This window comes from Pangasianodon hypophthalmus, chromosome 13, assembly GCF_027358585.1.
Source record: "Pangasianodon hypophthalmus isolate fPanHyp1 chromosome 13, fPanHyp1.pri, whole genome shotgun sequence".
NCBI lineage: Eukaryota > Metazoa > Chordata > Actinopteri > Siluriformes > Pangasiidae > Pangasianodon > Pangasianodon hypophthalmus.
In genome coordinates, this window is record NC_069722.1 from 4,729,377 (window position 1) to 4,753,989 (window position 24,613).

At 40.7% G+C, this 24,613-nt stretch overlaps 2 protein-coding genes across 3 annotated transcripts; one reads left to right on the forward strand and one right to left on the reverse strand.

Moving 5' to 3' along the window:
• Positions 1-1,305: 1,305 nt before the first annotated feature.
• Positions 1,306-11,205, forward strand: psmc3ip (PSMC3 interacting protein). Its single transcript, XM_026916473.3, has 8 exons — positions 1,306-1,628; positions 1,995-2,095; positions 2,539-2,628; positions 2,761-2,872; positions 4,823-4,968; positions 6,239-6,292; positions 6,931-6,990; positions 10,349-11,205. Exons 1-8 carry the CDS (start codon positions 1,607-1,609, stop codon positions 10,403-10,405), a joined length of 642 nt encoding a protein of 213 aa, XP_026772274.1. The 5' UTR covers positions 1,306-1,606; the 3' UTR covers positions 10,406-11,205.
• On the reverse strand, positions 10,537-23,845 carry mlx (MAX dimerization protein MLX). 2 transcript variants are annotated; one of them, XM_053239157.1, is made up of 8 exons: positions 23,731-23,845; positions 19,441-19,477; positions 19,233-19,322; positions 18,172-18,275; positions 17,791-17,893; positions 17,180-17,279; positions 15,099-15,300; positions 10,537-13,707 (listed from the first exon to the last, which is right to left on the reverse strand). In XM_053239157.1, exons 1-8 carry the CDS (start codon positions 23,770-23,772, stop codon positions 13,651-13,653), a joined length of 735 nt encoding a protein of 244 aa, XP_053095132.1. In that variant the 5' UTR covers positions 23,773-23,845; the 3' UTR covers positions 10,537-13,650. The 2 variants fall into 2 exon arrangements, with proteins under 2 accessions (XP_053095132.1, XP_053095133.1); XM_053239158.1 differs by having other exon boundaries at positions 19,441-19,474; positions 23,731-23,843.
• Positions 23,846-24,613: the final 768 nt, after the last annotated feature.

Consider the following 24,613-nt stretch of genomic DNA (forward strand, 5'->3'; position numbering starts at 1 on the left):
GAATATTATTTTAATTCCAACTGAATTTAATTGCAACCAATGATGCTCGATGACAAAGTTCTAGCCCTGTCCGAAATTTTTTATTAAAATCTCAGCATGTGAGCAATAATGCTATGACGCTCATCTAAAATCCACCAATAGGAGGACAGCATGATTACATGAAACTCCCAGGACAGCTACAAATATGACAGCGATGATCATTAAACATAAATGAAACACGCTAATGGACAGGAAAAAAAATCCTCATTTCCTCAGGCTCACTCTGAAGAATGTTTGTGTTTATATGAGCCCAATCCCGGATCACGGGATTGAAGTAATGAAGATAAACAGAATGTTGTAATTTTCTTTAATCACAGGTCTATCATTAGAGGATCTTCATCGTATCATCTGACATGTTATCAAACAGTCTGTTGTAGAATTTGGCCAAGAATTTATTGCGATCATCTCACACAGCGTAAAGACTGCTGAAATCACACAGTTTGAAGATGTCTACAAAATTACTACCTTTATGTCCGAAATGGACATAAATCTAATCGGTTCAGTTTGTACTCAGATTCCGGCTGTCAAAATGTCCATGACGCTTAGACACGCTGTACAGATGACAGTGGACAAAGTATAAAAAATGTTGATTTAAATGACTTAATAAACCACATTAATAACAAGAAATTTAGACAACCGAACAAAACTGACTGAATCTGTGATTATTTTTGTGAACAGAGATCAGTGGAGTGGAGAGACGACTATGAGGTTTAAATATTGCGAGTAACGTTTACCTCAGGTGACGAGAGAGACCGATATGGATGACGATGATGATAATCAGAGTGAGAACTTTGATTAATTTCGAGAAATTTCGGTAAAGTTGTATATCTGTAGGTGCGGTGTTTGCCTGTCTGTCAGCTCAGGATCATAAAAGATAATTAAGATAAGATAATTCTGAGATAAACCTGAGATAATATAGAGATGACAACAGATTTATTAAGAACTCTTAAAACAGTGTATGATATAAACATGACTTATAATCATTTACAAATGCCTTTTTTATATAAACTATGAGAAATTATTAAACATAAAATGGCTGTTGGATGCGATGAATGTTCTGAAAAGCTTCGGCTATGAATAAAGGCTTCTGTAAAAATCCATATAGTTTTTGTGGTCTTATTGTTTATCTTATATATTACATAAGAGTTTTGATGAAATCAAGAAACAGCAGCTGCTTCAGACAAACACTGCGTTGGGGTCTTTCAGTGGAATCAAAATGGCGTCTTGAAGTGAACATTTTCTGTGACCAAACTTTAAAACTCCACTTGTGGTTGAGGTATATAAAAAAGAAAAACATTTTTGAGTTCAGGAAAGTCTTTAAAAATGTTAAACTTTCAAACCATTCAGTTTTGTCCCTTATTTGTAAAGCACCTTGACTCAAACACCGAGTATCAAGCGCTTAGCAACAAGCATTTTCTTGATAACTCTGAATAGCCGTCGCTAACCGGATCTGACGTCACGGGCGCGTCACTACACCAAGTCCCATGATGAAACGCGGCGCGCGAAACTTCAGAGGAATAAACAGAGCGAGATTTTAGGATTGTTTCATCGCTACTGAAGACTAAAAATGAGTAAAAAAGACTCTGGAGGTAAGTATAAACGTTATTCATTAGGTGTGGCCGATTAGTGCAAAAACGAGTAATGCTTGTTCCATTCAGAATACAGATTTTTTTTTTATTTATATGAGTAAATACTGCTAGCTAATGCGCTACCACAAACAGTTTACTGTTTTTCCCTATCTGAATTCCGACAAGTCCCGCCTTCTGTGCGAGGATTGGCTAATGGATTGTACTCACACAATCCCATTGGCGGTGATCTGACGAATATGAACTACTAGCCAATCGTAGCGCAGGGGGCGGGACTTGTCCGAAAACGGGTATAATCTTGTTTAATTCAGGCGGATAACTAGTTTACGTGTAAAATCTTGCTGTTTCTTTTTTTTGATGTTATTCCAGCTGCAGACGTCATCCTGTCTTATCTGAATGAGAAAAACAGACCGTACAGCGCCCAGGATGTGTTCAGTAACCTGCAGAAGCAACACGGACTCGGAAAAACGGTACGACCAAAAAGTCACCAAATAGCACAGCGCTGCTGAACTCTCGATTCTGATTGGTCAGAAGGCGTTGCGTCATTTTGCGTCATAAGAGTGGGAACTCAAAACACAGGTTTTTATAAATGCACTGGTTGTAATATGTAACAACTTGCTCCACAAATGCTAAAAAAAATGATAAAAAATAAAAGTGTGTAATCAGATATATGGTGAGGTTTTCTATAAGGAGGCGTTTATTTAACATTTATGGAAGGAGTCTCCAGTGTCAGTGCTTTTATAACATTTATAGGTAAAGCTGTAATGTTACGTTTTCTGCCACTGGACAGTCTTCAGAACAGGATATTGTGCTTTGCATATATAATGTGGAATTAGGTTCTTAAGCATCATGTACATGTGATGACACGCTGTCTCTGTAGTGGTTACTCAACTGTGTGTGTGTGTGTGTGTAGGCGGTGGTGAAGGCCATGGAGCAGCTGGCACAAGATGGCCGGATCAGAGAGAAGGTCTACGGCAAGCAGAAGATCTACTTTGCAGATCAGGTGTGTTTGTTTACACACTTTAAAGCAGATGGTAGTATGATTTTGCTGAGAAACCAGTCAGTGAGGAAGACATGTCTTTAACATTCTGTGTGTGTGTGTGTGTGTGTGTGTGTGTGTGTGTGTCCGTTTCAGTCTCAGTTCGCTGATGTAAGTGATGCGGATCTGAAGCAGATGGACTGCCGCATTTCAGAGCTGAACAGACAGGTGGAGACGGTGACGCAGAGCTGCAGGCACCTCGATACAGGTACACGCCTGCTGTTTATCACATATACAGCACTGTGTAATAGTCTTAGGCACCCTATTTTTTTTACTACAAACTATGTTATAGATTTTTATTTTATGACTTCTACATTATCTACATTCTAAATGCTAGTTTTCCAGCACAAAATTAAATGATACTGAAAAATGTTTGTATGTCAGTAAAGAAAGCAGCAGATTACATAAGAGACACTTTTCAGACAAAAAAAACAGAATGAAGGCTGCTGGGTTTTGCTGCAAAAATAAGAAGCGAGTCGACAGTCAAAGTCTCCAGAAGAACTGTGGCTGCTTCTGCAAGATGCTCAGTAAAACCTACCAATTAACTTCCTTATAAAACCGCATATATTGTACCTGAGACTGCTATTTTCTTTTTTTAAGCACATCAAATATTGACTTTGTTTCATTTATTTTCAATAATGTTTGCTGCTGTTTTATAGTATTTTTTAATGCAGAAACATTTCAATTTCATTTCAAAAATGTATTCAAAAAAATGTCAAATCTGATTGGCCAGAAGGTGTTGATTCATTTTCTCTAACAGCACCTCTGACAGTAGAGCAGCTGCAAATCAAGAGTTTCTATTAATGCACTCATTCTGATATGTTATCGTTTCTATAGTAACGGCTCATTCACCGGGACTTGTCAGGAACTATATCTCAATCTGAGACTAATAATAAAAGTGTTGTTATTTAACAAAGAAAAATGTATAGTTATTTATATAATGAAGTTTTCTGTAAGAAGATGTTTATTTAATATTTATGGAAGGAGTCTCCAGTGTCAGCACTTTGCGGTTACTCGGTAACAAGGGAAAAAAGCGAGTCTGGTGAGGGAATAACTGTTTATATCTGCTGTAACGTAAGTGATAACAGGAACTAACTGTTCTGCAGACGTTCCACAATGTTAAACGTAATTAAACAGATAAAAAGTATGACGTATCGTTCTTTAATTGTAATTGTTGGAAAGTCGCTGTGGTATGAGAAGAGTAAAGCGCTACAGCGCATGCTGTGATTGGAAAATGTGAAAATTTGATCATTTTCCTTAAACAGCTCACCGCCAAGTGTTTTATTCCTTACTCATTCCATTTTCATCTATCATGAATAGTAATAATATTTTCATTAGAGCTGACAGAACAAATTTTGTAATATTGCTGAATTTGAAGGCAGGAAAAAAAAAACCCCAAAAAAAACCCAACACATTTTAATGTTTAAGATCCTAAATGTTTAAGATTTCTAAGCATGATTCTCGTGTCCATTGATGGTAGAACAAAGTCTCTAAATAAACACCAGTAAGTTAATTTTATTTTCACATTTTTTTTAGAATTATGTATGCATTTGTGTCTTAAAAGTGATATTAGGCTACAAATAATTAAATCCCAGCATGTGCTTTTTCACGGCTGAGTCCAAATGACATCAAATGATGTTTTTTAGGGAAATAGTGCACTGCATGGCTACTATAACACCACTCTGTTATGCCCTATGGAGTGAGCATGTATAGTGCATACTTGGGATTTGGGTTCACTGATAATTTGGGTTAAAGTTGGCGAATGGTTTTGCTGAAAAATCAAGAAAATCAGTGGAAATGTCAGTGACAGGAAGCCATCATTGTGGGCAAATAAACAATAAAAGTTTTTTTTTTTTTAAATAAAAGTATATATCCTCATGACGCTCTGCTGCTAATGTGGGTCTGTGTAAGTATAAAATTATACACTCACTAATATTCAAAAACATTCAAATACGAAATCATTTATGTCGTGAAAATTGGATACAGTTTAAAACTTCCGTAAAAGTCTAATGATATTTTTTCTTCAATGATGCAGATAGTTTTAAAAGTGAATCGCAACTTATGGAAGAATCGACGATTTTCCCATCCACGAGAAGTTTTCCACATGCTTATCTCTCACCTGCTTTGCTGTGTTTGTTTGTTTTTTGCCTGCACACAGAGCTGAAGGAGCTGAACAGCTCACTGACCACAGCAGAGATGACGAGGCAGATTAAGGAGCTGAAGGATGAGTGTGAAGGCTACAGAGCTCGACTGCACAAAATCAAATCAGCCACCAATCATGTCACGCCTGAGGAGAGAGAGAAGGTCTGAGATCTGTTTAATACGCCAGCCAACATGGAAAGGAGTTAAACCGATGACACTAAATATCAGTTTATAATGTGGAAATATTTGCAGAAATATTCTAGAAGTGTAATTAACGGGTTTCAAAATTTCTGTTTTCACACTGTATTCCAGATTACTGAACTTTTTTCACCCTAAAGCAGCGCTGTAACTCTATCAGAAAAGCAACATACGTTATCTTTTTTTTTTTATTATTATTATTAGTCTAAAACCAGGCTTAGGCCCAATTTCAGAAAACGGCTTGTTGATGAGAGAGGGTCAGTGGAAAACAACCAGACTGATTTGAGCTAACAGGAAGGTGAAGGCTATGGTAACTCAAGTAGTCACTCTTTACAACCGTGGTGAGCAGAAAAGCATCTTAGAACGCTCAATATATTAAACCTTGTGGTAGACGGGGTTCATAGCAGTGAAAGGAAGGATGTTATTGTGGATAAAAATGGCAAAATATTAAGCTTTTAATGGTCTTAACAACAAATCACTAGTCGATTTACTGTAGATCTCTCTCTGCTCTGTCTATCCTGGTTCCATTTATGAGCTTGTTATCAGGCCCGTGATGGGCTGCATCAGGTGCGTCAGATAACCAAATAATAACTAATCCTTTAAGAAAAAAAAAAATCCCAGAAGATATTTTGGGAAAATTTTGTACACCCAGACGTGTTAGTTTGAATTTTATATCAAACATTTTAATCCTTATCATGATTTTACCTTTGCGTAAATAAGTGAATTTCTCTGTTTCTAGCTTTTCCAATAAAAAACAGTTCACTACAGCAAAAGTAAATGAGCACATGGTGGCACAGGAGCTCTCAGGAGTGCATTTGTTCTCGCTAATACTTAATACACACTTTAGATACTGTGTTGACCTGAACACTGGGTGTCACTGTAAGATAAAATTAAACACACATCAGCTCCTGATCATCTCCTCCTTCCTGTAGTTAGTGTTAATGCTACAGTTTTAACTTTATAGTAACTCTGTAACTGCTGTAAACATGCCAGCATAAAAAAAAATGTGAATTTCAGGTACCCTGGCAGAATGAACTTTAAAATAAGTAAATATGTTACTAAATTCCGAGGAAGCTTTAATTTAATTTGCTGTAGTGACAGAATGAGTAGTATATTTTAAAAAGAAAGGCTCCTATGATACAAATGCAGCACTGATGGTGTGAATTTAGGGATATAATCGTAAAAAAATTTTGTATTTGCACTCGTAAATTTTCCTTTGTACCTCTGCTGGCAGGTGTACAAGGAGAGAAGCCTCTATGTGAAGGAGTGGAAGAAACGCAAGAGACTGGTAAACATCTGCAGCTGAAATAAAAGAAAAAAAAGAACGTAATAAATGCTCTCATACCACAGCGCTGATCAATTCTCGATTCTGATTGGTCAGAAGGTGTTGATTAACTAGACAGATTTTCTATCACAGCAGCTCTTACAGTAGTTTTGGCTCTTATTATGATCACAGGTTTATATTACGGTGTTTTTTCTAATACTTCAGTGTTTCTGTAGTAACAACTCATTCACAGGGGCTTGTATAGAAACATAATTGTTGATATGGTGATGTTTTCTGGAAGGAGTCTCCAGTGTCAGCACTTTGTAAAGTCATGACAAGCTGCATTTTTTTGTGTCTTATTAATTTCTAGAGAAAAAAAATAACATGACTTATTTCTAAATGTAACTATAAATGAATAAAAAGTATGATGTGTCATTCGTTAATTCATAAAAAAATGTAATTGGTGCCAAATTGCTGTGATATAAGAGAAATAAAACACCTCAGGACATGCTGTTATTAGAATATAATCAGCTTCAGGATGTGCTGTAACTCCATTTCGCGTCGAGCCGCATTACACCGCTCCATCATTGATTATTTTCCTATAACAGCACACACATGAGTGTTTTATTCCTTACATAAGTGTTTCATTTTTCATTATCCAGGCCACTGATATGATGGGAGCCATTCTTGAGGGTTACCCGAAAAGCAAGAAAGAATTTCTGGTGAGTCGTTATTGTTTGTTGGTTCAAACGTCCTAAGGTTCGAACCTCTGTTTGTGTACAAGCGTCTTCCTTATACCACTTTCTGACACTGTGCATCCGTGTTTCATTTTCACTGTATGAATGTTGTTCGATAAACGAATTTGCATTTATCAGCAATTTTTTTACACTTAAATTTGTAGTTTCTCAGCAGACGAGTAAGTTTAAAAAAAAAAAAAAAAAACACCTAGCAAAAAAATTACTCGCCATGTAGCCATGGTTAGACTTGAGGCAATTCACGGTATTACAGTTACGACGTACCTCGTAACTATAACGTGAGCTACACATTACGAATCCCACCGAGATCCATGCAGGTTTGCGGAAATGCTTACAAACCCGCACACAATAAAGTCAAGCACAAACCTCTCCTGCTGTAAGTAACAGTCAAGTTGTGGTTAAATGACGAAAAAACGCTAGCCAGACTCTGATATTTCATACAGAGCCATGCACGTCATTAAAAAAAACAAAAAACCAATATATCGTGGCCATGAATTAAGAATTCGTTCCCACTACTTATTAATATGTGAGCACGTTTTATTAATTTGTTCCCTTGTTTTAGTTAAATTGTGGCCATGTTTTATTAGTTTTTTACAATTGCTAACAAGCGTTTAACCACACTTAAGATACTTTTTGTAAACTCTTAACACAGCATCACACCTACATCACACAGTTAGCCAAATAGTTATTTCCTGCTCAAAACCACTTTTTGTTCATTAAATACCTCCTCTACACACACTAACTCCGTCAAAACATGGCAAACTTGGCTCAATATCTAATTCTTCTGGCAAAACACTAGCATGTTTTCTCTCCAACAGGAACATACAGTCAGTATGACAAAGACCGTCAAAATACTAAGTTACATTACAAAGTCTGCATTACTTGTCAGTTGAGTTCTACCTGCATACACTAGACAATATGAAATCCATTGCTTTTTATTATTGTGTTTCCTTTTACTGTAAACCACTACATTTTTTGGTTGAGTGTGGAATGTGTGCAATCTTGGCAACATACCATCTAAAAGTGCATGAGTAAGTACTTTTGTAGAATGCACAGTAGAAAAAAAACAGTGAATGACAATTGCTGCAGTAAAAGCTTTATTAGCAACATGGAATTGCTGCCAATGATGATAATAAATCTGACATACATGACCTTGGGCTCCAAACACAGTGTGTGTAAATGCTTTTCACTTTGTCCTACTGTATGTACTGCAACCCGTGTTTACACTTAGAGTAGCATAGTGTAAAACTCACTGTAGAATAAGACATACTGGATAGACACCATACCTGGATGGATTGGTGCTGGAGTTCCTTGATCCACACACTGTTCCTTTCAAAAGAGACTGTATACAACTGTTTCATTCCAACTCTGTGTTTGGTCAGAGTCTGAGCAACGGTAGCCAGTCTGATGCTTTCCACATTGTGAAATACCAGGTTGTCCTCTACAGTTCTGGTCTGAATTTCTTTCAGTTTTATTGCAACCATTCCTGCAATGGCATGCTCTTGGTCTTCACTGAGGAGCTTTCCTCTTCTCCCAGAGGGAGGAAGACGTTGTGTCCTGTAGAGGAACAAAATTACAACATATGGATTTGCATTGGGACCGGTGGCTTACAGTTACTGTGGAACACAGCAACAGTAATGATGGAAGAAGCCCTTGAGAAATGCATTACCTACCTGTTGGTTTGTTGAAAATTCCAGGTAATGGAAGCCACAGTTTGAGATTAGGCTGGACTCTTTCACCAGCATCTCTGTGATAAGCCGTGGTCTATCACATGGTCTATGATGCTCTTATTTCATCAGTGACAACAGCTCTTACTCTCCTTTGAACACCACCACATATTCTTACTCCTCTCCCTCGTCCAACTGCTTCTCTCCCTGGTCCAACTGCTCCTCTTCCACATCAGACTACTCCTCTCCCTGGTCCAACTGCTCCTCTTCCACATCAGACTACTCCTCTCCCTGGTCCAACTGCTCCTCTTCCTCATCAGACTACTCCTCTCCCTGGTCCAACTGCTCCTCTTCCTCATCAGACTACTCCTCTCCCTGGTCCAACTGCTCCTCTTCCTCATCAGACTACTCCTCTCCCTGGTCCAACTGCTCCTCTTCCTCATCAGACTACTCCTCTCCCTGGTCCAACTGCTCCTCTTCCACATCAGACTACTCCTCTCCCTGGTCCAACTGCTCCTCTTCCACATCAGACTACTCCTCTCCCTGGTCCAACTGCTCCTCTTCCTCATCAGACTACTCCTCTCCCTGGTCCAACTGCTCCTCTTCCACATCAGACTACTCCTCTCCCTGGTCCAACTGCTCCTCTTCCTCATCAGACTACTCCTCTCCCTGGTCCAACTGATCCTCTTCCACATCAGACTACTCCTCTCCCTGGTCCAACTGCTCCTCTTCCACATCAGACTACTCCTCTCCCTGGTCCAACTGCTCCTCTTCCACATCAGACTACTCCTCTCCCTGGTCCAACTGATCCTCTTCCACATCAGACTACTCCTCTCCCTGGTCCAACTGATCCTCTTCCACATCAGACTACTCCTCTCCCTGGTCCAACTGCTCCTCTTCCACATCAGACTACTCCTCTCCCTGGTCCAACTGCTCCTCTTCCTCATCAGACTACTCCTCTCCTTGGTCCAACTGCTCCTCTTCCTCATCAGACTACTCCTCTCACTGGTCCAACTGCTCCTCTTCCTCATCAGACTACTCCTCTTCCTGGTCCAAACATTATTTTTTCTCTCTCTGCTCCTCTGTGTTTTTCTGTATCCACATTGAACAAAACCAGAGGCCCGTTTTACTGTGTATGTCCATATAATGGAAAGAACTTCAACACCAGGCCTTGTCTCCAACTGAGATTGGAATCAGCTATTTCTCACTATTTCAATGATCTGTTAATTAAAAAGTGCTTATCGGGTGTTTCAATATAGAGCTGCTGCTGTTGGAGAAGTGGAGGTTTTATACTACATTTAAGGTTTGAAACATTAGGTCTTCATTTCTGGCATGCTGTGTGCAAGCATTTGTAAATAAGACAAGAAAGAAAGATCCATGATTTTTATATTGGGTAAGCTAAGAATGAATTAATAAAATGTGGCCACAATATATTGTTTGTTTTTTTACCTGCATGTCATGGGCGGGGCTTCGTACTTTGCCCTTGATGCGAGGACACAGTGTGCTACAACATACACTTTTTCTAAAAGAGGCTAATCATAAACAACTTTTATTCCAATAGTCTTTATTAATGCACTTAGCTAGCTCGCTGTATTTTAGTTCATTATGCTAGGTAACACTATTTTTAATCCTTGTGTTGTGTGTTTGTGTTTGATCAGGAGGAGGTTGGAGTTGAAACAGATGAGGATCATAAAGTGACGATTCCTAACGTCTGACACCGGGGCTGAGAAAATCCCGAGGCGGTAACGAGCTCTGACTTTAACGGACAGAGTGGAGATACTCGTGCATCACTACTATTATTATTTATGATGTATGTGGGTGGAGAAGAACTGCACAGAACTGTAAATAAGTTTCAACATTAAACATTTATTTTCCGATTACAAAGAGCATTCATACAAAAATATTCTGACGGAGAATATTCTCTGGTTGCAATCAGCAGAGATCTTAAGCACAGAGTGTCTGCGTCTGTGATGCATTGAGCTGCGATTGTGTGGCGCGTCCACAATATGGCTAAAGACAGAAAGAGTCCCTTTTCTTCCAGCACAGCAATGATTAAACATCTTTTACTAAAATAAGTCCTGAATGTACAGAGCAGTCTGTTTTCCTGAGAACATTTCCTCATTTTATTTTAGTCACCATCTTATTTATTCAAATAGAGCATTCATGTTTGAGCCAGGACTGGGCTTAATCCGTGGATGTAAAAAAATAAAATAATAATAATAAAAATGTCTTTGTACTGAATAAAATGAGAACGCACACCCATTTAAAGTCACCCAAAACTTGTTTTAAAGACGATAATCTTTTAAAATTGAATAATAAATAGCTTGACATGACAACAAAATGTTTACTCTCATAAAAAAAAAAATATATAAAATGCAAATTAGAAACGCCCCCAAAACTACCATCATGCCCCTTGCACTAGTAAACTGGTGCTGTGTAACATAATTTGCATACTGGAACCTGATTGGCTCTTATTTTATGATGTCATAACACTTGCTTTCTTTTTTTTTTTTTTGTCCAAAGAAATTTTCTAGCTCTTTTTTTTGTCACTCTGGGACGATTTAATCATAAAAATGTGTTTTATTAAGTTAAGGGTGACTCTAAAAGAACATCTAAATGACTTACATTAAAAGTTTTACAAAGGAATTCTCATCTTGACTGGTTTTGTCGCCTTTTTTTCCCCCTGTGATTGGTGTGTACGTTTAAGAAAGTAGTCAAGGCACCAGAATGAGCATCCAATGTGCTCGTTTTTTCTCACACTTCACAATCATGCTGCCTTTTTTTTTTTTTTTTTATACATCTTGGATTAGTACAACTCGCTACGTTTGGTCTCACTTGGAACCACCGTTCTGTAATTAAAGTTGTGCTTTGGGATCTGAATATGAGGTAACAGAGAAAACACAAACGTGTGATAGTTCAGCATTTCACTCAGTGTAGATCACATTCTCGAGATCACACCCGTAGACTGGTCTGATAATAAGAGAGTCTGATTCAGAGGTAAGCAAGAGAGCACACACACACACACACTTTACATGCATAATAAACACTGACATTATTGCATTGGTTTAAAGAGCTGCTGATAAACAACACATGGAACTGGGGTGTGTTAGCGAGCAATACAGAGTCGCATGGCGTGGGCGTGATCAGCACTTCCTCTTTCCTTCCTGCACAACAAGATCAAAACAGCTTAATTATATTAAAGCCGGTTAAACAGCCTTGGCCTTATATACTGCATTTTGTGGATTTTTTAAAGCTAGGAGATACCGCTGTGAGAACATTTCTGAGTAGCTGTAGCATTGTCACTGTACTCCAGGGATTTTTTTTTTTAAATCCTGTTAGATTGTGTTATCCAGCTAGCTAGTGTTAGCAATAAAGATGATGAACATCTGAGAACATGTCCTGGAGTGGGAAAGAAGTTCCAGAGCTCCCATGCAGGAAGCTTATGGACCCCCCCATTCGGGACGATTCCAGAGATCCCATTCGCTAAGTTTCTGGAGCGCCCATTCGTGAATGTTCCAGAGATCCCATTCGCTAAGTTTCTGGAGCGCCCTTTCGGGAATGTTCCAGAGATCCCATTCGGGAATGTTCCAGAGATCCCATTCCCTGAGGTTCCGGAGCTCCCATTCGCTAAATTTCTGGAGCTCCCATTTGGGAATGTTCCAGAGATCCCATTCGCTGAGGTTCTGGAGCTCCCATTCGGGAATGTTCCAGAGATCCCATTCAGGAATGTTCCAGAGATCCCATTCGCTGAGGTTCCAGACCTCCCATTCGGGAATGTTCCAGAGATCCCATTCGCTAAGGCTCTGGAGTTTCCATTTGGGAAGTTCCAGACTGCTTAAGTTCCTCAAAAGGTTCTGTAATCTCAGTGGAAAGACATCTTTTGTATGTAGCCACACCCTCTGAATAAGTGGATGAGAGGATATAAAGTAAATGGGGCAGTGGGAGTTCATCAGTTGAAGTTACTACACTTTAGACCAGAAGGTCAGGCGTTCAAAAGTCTGGACTGCCAGAAAGCCTCAGAGAGCAGATAACTCTGGGCCAAATATGGCTAAGTTTAGGAACAAAATGTCAGTTATGAGAATGGCAGGTGGACTGTGGGTCAGTGGTGGTCCAAAACTAAGCAGTGGTGTAATTGTCATGACATTTAGAATCGGGGCCTAAAAGGGGCCAAACTAAATGTACCATATCTAATGTTTGTGTGGTTTAAATTTGGACTGAAAGTGGCTCAGATATACGATAGAGTCCATATCATGCCTGAGATATGATGTCATCAGGAGGATATGTACTGAAATGGGGCTGTGATCTAGGGTTCATCAGCATCATTCTACAGGGGTATGTCACAGATGAAAGTGGTAAGACATTCACTTAGAGGCCTTCGGGGTCACTGGTGGGCCGTTGAGCCTGAGTACTGAGTCCTGTGCTCAGAGTAGATTCAGTAATACCGTGATTTGGATGAAGTGAATAAAGACAGATCTAAAAGTAGTACATTGAGCATTAGCATGAATATTATACTGTGTATAATATCAGGTCGACCAATTTTTAGGAATTGCTAAATATTCATCTTGTAATCACCCACTCATGTAAGCTGGAACACACCCCAGTCCACGTGGCTGTATTTTGTCACACAATGCAACCTTTAATTATAAACAAGCTTATTAACCACTATATCTTCTGCCTTATACAGAGGCATAAATTGTCTGTATTTCTGTATATTTCAACCCCAGTCACACCACATTCACCTGTCACTTGGGCTAACACTCTTAACTACTTACACTGCAGAAAACCAAGTGGCACAGTGTGTATCATGTTGCATTGTGGGACAGGCACTTGAGGCCCTATAATAATAATAATAATAATAATAATAATAATAATAATAATAATCTGTGCCTTTGGTAGAAGTACAGCAACCTGAAGTCTCTGTGAACTCCACATCCTGAGTGTGAGAGACATCTCCAGCGCATTAATACAGCTGGCCATTCAGCTGCCTCAGGACACCCACCACAAACTCCCTCAGCGTCTGTGAAGCGAGCACACACACACACACACACACACACACCCACACACACACACACACACACACACACGGTGAAGAATCAACAGGAAAAAATACAGAACAGTGTTCTGTTGGCTTCATGTCTCTGGGATAAAAAGCTTTTTCACACTTGGTCTAAATACTTGAGTCTGAGACTTGCTTTCATTTGTATTCTTTTCCTTTTGTACCAACACGCACACAGTGAAGAACTGTGCTTTTTGGATGCACAGCCTTGCCCTTATATACTGCATTTTGTGCACAATTTAAAGCGAATTGCAAATTTTCATCTATGAGTGGACCCAGATTAGAGTTCTGATCTAAAAAGGAGAAACTACAGCATCTCCTCAGTGAAGTATTTTCATCACAGGAAAGTTTTCAACGATTCTGCAAATTAAGGCGTGTTTCTACTGAAAGAATTTTCTGGAATTATTTCAGAAAGCTTTGTATTTCCAGGAAGCTTTTTAGTTCCTGCTCCAGAGTGAGTAGTTTTCTGTGAACCAGGAACCCCTTTGGGTGGACTTTACCATACTATACCTACCATCACTAATCGGTCCAACACAAGCTCATTAGCTTTCTTTTGAAAACTGCATTTAGCTATCGAGTAATTAGTAAAGCTTGCAGCTAAAAAGAGGAATATTTCTGTTAAGCGTGGTTTGGTGAGTCAGAAACGTTGCAACACTCAGTGAAGAACTACGCTATTTAGATGCACGTCATCATCCAGGAATAGCTGCAAATGAAAAGCAGATCTCATTTATATATATATATATATATAAAAAAAGAAGATTTTTAGCTGACACTAGATGTGCATTTTTCATGATGCTCTGAGTGCAAACACTCACACCCCAAACATGAATAAATTACAGTACTCCAGATCTGTTAAAGGCTGGTTTCATATATCAGTAAGTTGTTCAATCTCCTCCTCTGATTATACTAACCCTTTCCTTGCCATCATCAAGCATGAAACAGGAAGTAACGTGACCAGTTGAACCAATCATGTTCTTCGGAATGTGGCCCAGAGCCACACCTGATGCGGCTGAAGCGAACCCCAGAGCAACGTTTTCAAGAGGACCAGGGACCCGTTCTCTGGACCACTCCCGGGCTCGAAAAACAATGTTCACTAAAAGTTCACCGAACTCCCTGAACTCTTGGGGCAAACAACCACCAAAAAAAAAAAATGCAAGTGTGAAAATGCCATAAGTGTGTCTACCACTTGACTAAATTCTGGTCAGTAGTGGTTGTGTCAGTGGTCAATGGGGGCCAATACATTCACCTACATACTGCCCCAATACAGAGTGTGTGTGTGTATATACAATAAAGTGTCCCCTGAGCATAAATGTGTGCGTGCGTGTGTGTATGTGTGTGTCAGGCTGTGTAACCTGCGGTTTGCAGTGCTCCTCGAGCCAGCTGAAGACGCAGGCCGAGAGCTCCTGGAAGCTGCTGACGGACACTGAGGTGATGAACGACTGGAACAGAGAGTCCATAATGTTCTGAAACACGCTGAACTTGACCTGATCGGACACCTGCTCGCTGCCCTGCTGAGGGTTGTTCTGGTGAGCCTTCACGATCTGCTCGTAGTTCCTGTACAACACACAAAACTGACAGGTCATGTATACATCTATACACAAGAGGATGAGCAAACATTTAGAAGAAATTTAAAAAAAAAAAAAGGGAATGAAAAGCACAGCTCAAAATAGCACATGAAAATGGGTTCTTTTGAACTCGCTTTTATGAAGCTGGCGCTTTTGTTATAGACAGCCATGCAGAAATGATGAATCTGTCCTGCCTCTCGTGTCCGTCAGTGCACAGCAGGGTGCTGCTGCTAAAGTAGGTCTCGCGCGGTGTCTCGTTCTCATCCTGTGTGTTATGTCTGCACTGTTAGCCAAGTCATCACTTAATCCTGCTTTACACTGTACGATTTTTTTGCCCCAATGTTTTCTGTCACAGGCATAATCCCACATCGCAAAGGAAAATCTTTGGTCCTGAGTTGAGATCAGCGGTATTAGTACGTATAATGTGATGTGATCACGGGTGACCAAAAACAGCCAATGACATAATTCTGCCAGAAAATTTTATTAAAAATCTCAGATTTCTACGACACTCATCTAAAAGCCACCAATAATTCACGAGACAGCTATAAATACAGTAGTAGCAATGGCAAAACATAAACAAGACGTAGGATTTAAAATGAATTTTTGAACTGTGGCAGCAGAGAGAATGCCTCATCATGACATGGATGAATTACAGCTTTCAGGTATGTACTAGCTAATAAGCACACAAACACATCCAGTTTATTTACCGTTGTGACACCGTGAAACTATTACATGCTTTCCATTCTAAGAGCTACAATAACAAGTGCTGCATCACTTGGCAGAACGTAATCCTTTTCTTCAGTTGTAGGTTCATCGTGGAGCACACATTAGATTATCACACAGTCTGTAAAAGAATTCTGTCGGGGGGAGGCATAACACTCGCTGAATCAACAGAAGCTCTATAAGCAAGCTCGAATATTCATGAAACTAAGAACCATTTGAAATAAAATCCACCACACCACAACGGAAGCAATACATCAGCCCATTTTACAAAAAGAAGGGGAAGAATAAAAAACAAAACAAAACATAATAAAAAAAAAAAAAAAAAACAAATCCACCCACAGAGCTTCATATTTCATCATAGTGAACTTTGGTCATGTTACTTGTGTCCTAGTGCTTGCTGAGCATGTCACGTTGTTATCATGTTAACATCACTCTCTCAACAGATCGCTTGAAGAAGTCTGATATTCAGATAATGGCTTGCCAAATCCAGTCACACCACAGCGGTGAGCTGCAACGCCAAAAATCACGCACAAAAACAGTGATTCCTCGGGGAGAGATCATAAAAGCATTGAAACCATCTTTATAGTCACATTAATATTAAACGGACACAAGACGATATGTGTAACAGCCTAGGAAAACTTTGAACTTTGGTCAGCAAAACGGTGAGCTGCAACACCAAAAATCACGCACCCGAAAAATGATTCCTCTGGAAGAGATCATAAAAGCCCCATGAACACGTTAATATTAAACGGACGCAAAGCGATGTGTGGCTGCCTAGGAAAACCCTTTACATGCCAAAATTCTGACGTATTCCCCTATACCAGTGGTTCTCAAAATCCCCGAGTTTGGGAAACCCTGCTCGACACTGACTTGTCAGTTTTTTTAATATCTATTAGTATCTATTAGACTAACACTTGATAGAGTCTCTAGGCGATAAGCTTCGTCACTGTACTTTTTTTCAAGGCACTGTTTTTTCCTGTTGTGTTAAGGGGCACTCCTATTATTTTCATGATTATCATAATAAAGGAAAGGCTCTTCTTCTCCTTCCTCTTCGGAATAAACTACTTCTTTAAACGCGTTAAAAGAACTCTTGCCTCGCATGAAAGCTTTACCTTTGGCCTTCCACTTTTTGTAACCTGACTCACGTTTTCATAATCTTCAGCGCCATCACTTCCTTCCTCAGCATGGACACTTCCTCTTCTTGCTTCTTCTTCTCTTTATGAAGAAACTGAATGTAATCTATGGCTGCAAAAACACACACACACACAGGTTGTTTTTACATGTGAATGAATTCAATTGAAAATCTTTACATTTACGCTTGACAAATTGTTAAAAATCTCCATTTCCACATTTCCATGTACGTTACACGTCGCCAGATTTGAGTGCGAGGAGCAGCACTTAGTATCAATGTTTCCATGACAACAAGTATGTAAATCTTGTCTGAATGTGAAATTTAGATATTTTTCATTGGCTAAGATAGAATTTTTCCCAGTGTCCCACAATATCCTTCTTTTTTCCTTTAAAAGCTGTAAACTTGGTTTCCTCGCCATCATGCTGCTCATGAATGATTAAAATAATATGATGAATATTCTTCCATGTATCAGATTATTAACAGATTATCTGCTCTTTTTTTTTCCAGAAGTTTACTGGGACTGACCTCACGCTCTATACTCTATTCCTGTTTAGATGTAAACATTTCCTTTTATTCTGATCAAGCTATCAACCTCCTCATTTGTGGGGTGTGTGAGACTCTTACTTTTCTGCAGCACCGTGGCCTTGCTGATTTTCTGTGCAGCCATGGCGAACTCAGACTGCTGCTGGCAGGTGGGTACGATGGACTGCAAGTCATCATAGCCTTTCTACAGGTGTGTGTTTAAGCATAAATATTCATTAGTAATGTGCTGGAAATAAACTAAAATATATACTGAGTACATAGTGAACAAAGTAATAAACTCAGGCTGTTTAACTGAATTCATGATCTAATTAAAACGAAGTGTTTTCACACAATATGACACAAGAGGTGCCAATACTTTTCAGTATTTGCCATTGTCATATTTGAAATTTTTTTTTTGGTATTCAGTGTATTTCGACTTCTCTGTTCTGTCTTCCGGCTGCTATCGTTCCCTCCGTGTCTTACCTTAATAGCGTCTCGGCGTTTCTGCTCAGCCTGTGTGTGTGCTTGTCTTCTGCGGTCTTTATACGAGTCCTTGGTCTCATGTTTGTAGTCGCTGTCTTCATCATCTGAGAAAAATCAACAGTTAGTCAGTTAAATACTTTGCTGATCCTGTAAGAGAATTTGCCTTGTGAAGAGCACTACACATAAGCAGCATTTCTTTTTTTGCACAGAAGTGAATGCAGAGATGTGTTTATTCTTCTGAGAAGATATGATTTTCATTTAGATGCATGATTACTCATCCAAAGTAAAAAAAAAAAAATAAGATTGATTTAAAGTAGTTGACGATTTAATAGTATATGTTGGACACCTCCTTCACTGAGACTGACAGACACAGAGGCCATGCCTCCTTTAGTAGGAGTGACAGAAACAAACACCACACCTCCTTCTATTGGACAGTCAGGCATAAGGTGCCTCCTTCACTCTGACTAGTACAGAGACCACACCTCCTACATTCTGTCATTCACAAAGGCCACGCCTCCTTCACTCTGACTGGTACAGAGACCACACCTCCTACACTCTGTCAAGCACAAAGGCCATGCCTCCTTCATGCTGACTGACAGGCAGAGAAGCCCCACCTCCTTCAGGGGATTTCACATGCACAGGTGCCACGCCTCCTTCAGTGGGAGCGACATGCACAGGTGCCACGCCTCCTTCAGTGGGAGTGACACGCAGAGAGGCCATGCCTGCTTCAGTGGGCGTGACAGACACAAAGGACACGCCTCCTTCAGTCGTAGTGACAGGAACAGATTCCTGCATTTCAGTACTCCTATCATCCCACTTTCTATTTACAACAAAAGTGGACGTTATTCAGGTTGTTAAATTTACTAAATTTCTTTTTATAGTCTGTATGAAACAGACTGAACTGTTGATTAAAACTTTTTTTACAGAACCTTGCTACTGAACGGTACTTAACAAATGCTTTTATTATGTAAATGCGCTCTGAACATCATCTGCGCTCAGACTCAATTGCATTTAACTGAATAACCTGACAGTAATAGTACTGTAAGGACTGTAAGAGTCACCTGTATTTGGTACTGAAGAAGCGCTTGTGGATCCGATACTGTTGGCTCTGGAGACCACTGATCCCTTACGGGCACTTTCTGCAAAGAAGTCTGTCAGAGAAAAGAGCAGGTTTAAACCACATTATAAACAAAGACCATCATAGACAAAACTTGCATTTTTTTTTTTAATTAAACCACAAAATAAGCAGAAATGGATTTTTGTACTTACTGTGGTCAAAGCTGTCGCTGAAAGCGCCGTCTGTCTGCTGAGCCATTGGGAGGTGAAGCGCGTCGACCGGGGATTAAAGGAAAAACTCAGATCAGTTCAAATAAAAATGACAATGCAGTACAACAAGGACTCACTAACACACACCTGGCTAACATCCTGCTTTTATGCCTCTGTATCTAGGACACAAATTCCCCCTACTGTGTGACGTGCTCAAAAACCTAACCACCAGCGCCCACCGTCTTTTTACTTTTAACGCTGACAATGTGAAACGTCACGTTTTGTGCTTTAGTAATAAACGTGTAGTGGATCTAGATAAACAGGCTCGATAGCTGAACAGAAGGAATGAATACGGGGACAAACGTGTGGACAGACAGTTACACAGAGAGACAGATCTAGATGGGGGATGGATACATACATACACTCACCACTACGCTAGCTAGAGAAACAGTGGGACAGATAGACAGTTTATATCAATGTGCAGATAGACAGATCAGCTCTATTCACATACACAGGTTGTGTATACAAAGGACAGAACAGGCAGACAAACAGAGCAGGTATATAGACGGGTAACTAGACAGTCAGACAGACAGGTAAACATACAGACAAGTACATAAATAGACTGGCCAACATTTAAAGACAAATAATGGACACATTAACAGAGACAGACAAATGGGCAAATAGAGAGACAGTCAGACAGGTGGATACATTAACAGACAGACACAGACAGGCAGTCATATGAGACATATTGAGTGAAACAGATAGACACAAACAGACAATCAGACAGGTGAACACAGTCAAACAGGTGGACACATTAACAGACAGACAGATGGACACAAACAGATAAAGACAGACAGTGAGACAGACAGACACATTAACAGAGACAGACAGGTGGACAAATAGACAGGCAGACAGTCAGAAATATATATAGACAGACAGACATCTAAAAAGACAGACATCATTATATATATATATATATATGAGAGAGAGAGAGAGAGAGAGACATATATATCTATATGAATGAGAGAGAGACAGACAGACAGACAGATATAGAGAGAAAAACAGTCTAAGAGGCTGAAAACAGATTTAAGATGTAAAACAGATGTAAGGCAGTTAAACTAGTGCTCCTGTTGTTCTGGTTGGAAAGGCAGCAGTCTGTAACAGCAGTGGGCTGTAAGACCGTGACAGCAGCGGGCTGTAAGTCTGTAACGGCAGCGGGCTGTGCGGCTGTAACGGCAGGGGGCTGTGCGGCTGTAACGGCAGGGGGCTGTGCGGCTGTAACGGCAGCGGGCTGTAAGACTGCAACGGCAGTGGGCTGCAAGACTGCGACGGCAGCGGTCTGTAACAGCAGCGGGTTGTAAGACTGTAACAGCAGCGGGCTGTAATACTGTAACAGCTGCGGGCTCTAAGTCTGTAACAGCTGCGGGCTGTAAGAGTGTAACAGCAGCGGGCTGTAATACTGTAACAGCTGCGGGCTCTAAGTCTGTAACAGCTGCGGGCTGTAAGAGTGTAACAGCTGCGGGCTCTAAGTCTGTAACAGCTGCGGGATGTAAGTCTGTAACAGCAGGGGGCTGTAAGAGTGTAACAGCTGCGGGATGTAAGTCTATAACATCAGGCTGTAAGAGTGTAACGGCAGCGGGATGTAAGACTAACAGCAGCCGGCTGTAAGACTGTAACAGCAGCGGGCTGTAAGAGTGTAACAGCTGCGGGCTGTAAGTCTGTAACATCAGGATGTAAGACTGTAACAGCTGCGGGCTGTAAGACTATAACAGCAGCGGGCTGTAAGACTGTAACATCAGGCTGTAAGACTGTAACAGCAGCGGGTTGTAAGACTGTAACAGCAGCGGGCTGTAAGAGTGTAACAGCAGCGGGCTGTAATAGTGTAACAGCAGCGGGCTGTAAGAGTGTAACAGCAGCGGGCTGTAAGAGTGTAACAGCTGCGGGCTGTGAGAGTGTAACAGCAGCGGGCTGTGAGAGTGTAACAGCAGCGGGCTGTGAGACTGTAACATAAGACTGTAAGAGTGTAACAGCTGCGGGCTGTAAGAATGTAACAGCAGCAGGCTGTAAGAGTGTAACAGCAGCGGGCTGTAAGAGTGTAACAGCTGCGGGCTGTAAGAGTGTAACAGCTGCGGGCTGTAAGAGTGTAACAGCTGCGGGCTGTAAGAGTGTAACAGCAGCGGGCTGTAAGAGTGTAACAGCAGCGGGCTGTAAGAGTGTAACAGCAGCGGGCTGTAAGAGTGTAACAGCAGCGGGCTGTAAGAGTGTAACAGCAGCGGGCTGTAAGAGTGTAACAGCAGCGGGCTGTAAGAGTGTAACAGCAGCAGGCTGTAAGAGTGTAACAGCTGTGGGCTGTAAGAGTGTAACAGCAGCCGGCTGTAAGACTGTAACAGCAGCGGGCTGTAAGAGTGTAACAGCTGCGGGCTGTAAGTCTGTAACATCAGGATGTAAGACTGTAACAGCTGCGGGCTGTAAGACTATAACAGCAGCGGGCTGTAAGACTGTAACATCAGGCTGTAAGACTGTAACAGCAGCGGGTTGTAAGACTGTAACAGCAGCGGGCTGTAAGAGTGTAACAGCAGCGGGCTGTAAGAGTGTAACAGCAGCGGGCTGTAAGAGTGTAACAGCAGCGGGCTGTAAGAGTGTAACAGCAGCGGGCTGTGAGAGTGTAACAGCTGCGGGCTGTGAGAGTGTAACAGCAGCGGGCTGTGAGAGTGTAACAGCAGCGGGCTGTGAGACTGTAACATAAGACTGTAAGAGTGTAACAGCTGCGGGCTGTAACAGTGTAACAGCAGCAGGCTGTAAGAGTGTAACAGCAGCGGGCTGTAAGAGTGTAACAGCTGCGGGCTGTAAGAGTGTAACAGCTGCGGGCTGTAAGAGTGTAACAGCTGCGGGCAGTGAGACTGTAACATCAGACTGTAAGAGTGTAACAGCAGGGGGCTGTAAGAGTGTAACAGCAGCGGGCTGTAAGAGTGTAACAGCAGCGGGCTGTAAGAGTGTAACAGCTGCGGGCTGTAAGAGTGTAACAGCTGCGGGCTGTAAGAGTGTAACAGCTGCGGGCTGTAACAGTGTAACAGCAGCGGGCTGTGAGACTGAAACAGCAGCGGGCCGTGAGACCGTAACAGCTGCGGGCCGTAAGAGTGTAACAGCAGCGGGCCGTAAGAGTGTAACAGCAGCGGGCCGTGAGACCGTAACAGCTGCGGGCCGTAAGAGTGTAACAGCAGCGGGCCGTAAGACTGTAACAGCAGCGGGCCGTAAGAGTGTAACAGCTGCGGGCTGTAAGACTGTAACGGCTGCGGGCTGTAAGACTGTAACGGCTGCGGGCTGTAAGAGTGTAACGGCAGCGGGCTGTAAGACTGTAACGGCAGCGGGCTGTAAGAGTGTAACGGCAGCGGGCTGTAAGACTGTAACGGCAGCGGGCTGTAAGAGTGTAACGGCTGCGGGCTGTGAGACTGTAACGGCAGCGGGCTGTAAGAGTGTAACGGCTGCGGGCTGTGAGACTGTAACAGCTGCGGGCTGTGAGACTGTAACAGCAGCGGGCTGTAAGACTGTAACGGCTGCGGGATGTAAGAGTGTAACAGCTGCGGGCTGTAAGAGTGTAACGGCTGCGGGATGTAAGAGTGTAACAGCTGCGGGCTGTAAGACTGTAACAGCTGCGGGCTGTAAGAGTGTAACGGCTGCGGGATGTAAGAGTGTAACAGCTGCGGGCTGTAAGACTGTAACAGCTGCGGGCTGTAAGAGTGTAACGGCTGCGGGCTGTGAGACTGTAACAGCTGCAGGATGTAAGACTGTAACAGCTGCAGGATGAAAGTCTCTAACAGCAGTCTGTAAGTAACAGTTAGCTCATGTGGTGGAAATTAGCAGGGAAATAAATTCATTCTCTCTGCAGAGGGAAGTGAGGAGATTATTCACAAAGAGGGAAAGTTAAATAATGTTTCACAAACATGGAGCGAGCAATGTAAAGTAAACGTGCAGATATTATCCACAACTACACAATAACGACTATAAAAGCTGGCTAAAGAGATAACACAGTTTTACAAGTGAACATATTTCATCCACACGCTTTATTTACAGAAATAATCCGCATTTTAAAGCCTGTTTGGCTTTAGCATCACCATGTTGCTGTTTAGCCAAACAGCTAATTTTCCATCTCAGCTAACGTAAATACCACCAAAGTTAAAAAGCATTTGTTTCTGACGTGTTTTTATTGTTAAATACACGTGTAAAAACCACTCAGCTGTTTCATTTCACAAAATAAAATATCAAATTACTACAAAATTACAGAATTGTGCCTACTTTATGCCAGGGATCCTCCGGCGAAGCGCTCTGTTCCGTCATCTTGGCGTAAACACGGGCTGAGTGCCAAACAGCTTCTGATTGGATATAGAGCGCACTACGTAGGGCGCATACAGCTGGAACTCTACACTTAAGGTAGCGCGCGTATATAGGCAGTATGTAGTATTTGAGATGCAACCATAACTACAGCGAAGAACAGCCTGGGGAGTCACAAGATGTGATCTGGTAACGCGCGCCCTCTATGGGTGAAAATGTGTTAAAACATTTAAATTTAAATCCGGTTGCCAGATTGGGGGAAATAACGTTTTGTTTTATATACAAAACCAGATTACAGAATTTAATACAAAACCCATTATGCACATTTCTCTTTAGACTTTAACATTAAACATTTTAACATTTTAACATTCTTTTTTTTTTTTTTTTTTTTTTTTTTTTGCAATTGTTTTCCGACATATTTATAATCTTATATTTTAATTGTCTTGGTTTGTTTGTATTTATTTATTTATTTTATAACTGTGATACTTATTTTTAATCTTCTATTTATAAAATTAAATATTTATTAATTAATAAAGATTTATTAATTAATTTATTTATTTAACCATATAACATTACAATCCCAATCCCTGTACATTTAAATTTAATCCATAATTCCAAACCATCTTTTCAGTTTATCTGGCAACCCTGAACGCAGCCTTTCCCAATCCTGCTGCTGTGTTGAATATTTGAGTCTTTTTTTTTTTTTTTAATCCATGCTTCTCCACACATTAATGTATTTTTACATTACACACTGTTTTATATAAACAGTAATATAATTTAATAGAAATTAGCTATAAACTGCTTTACACACATTTATAAAATGAAAAACAAAAAATGAAAACAATTT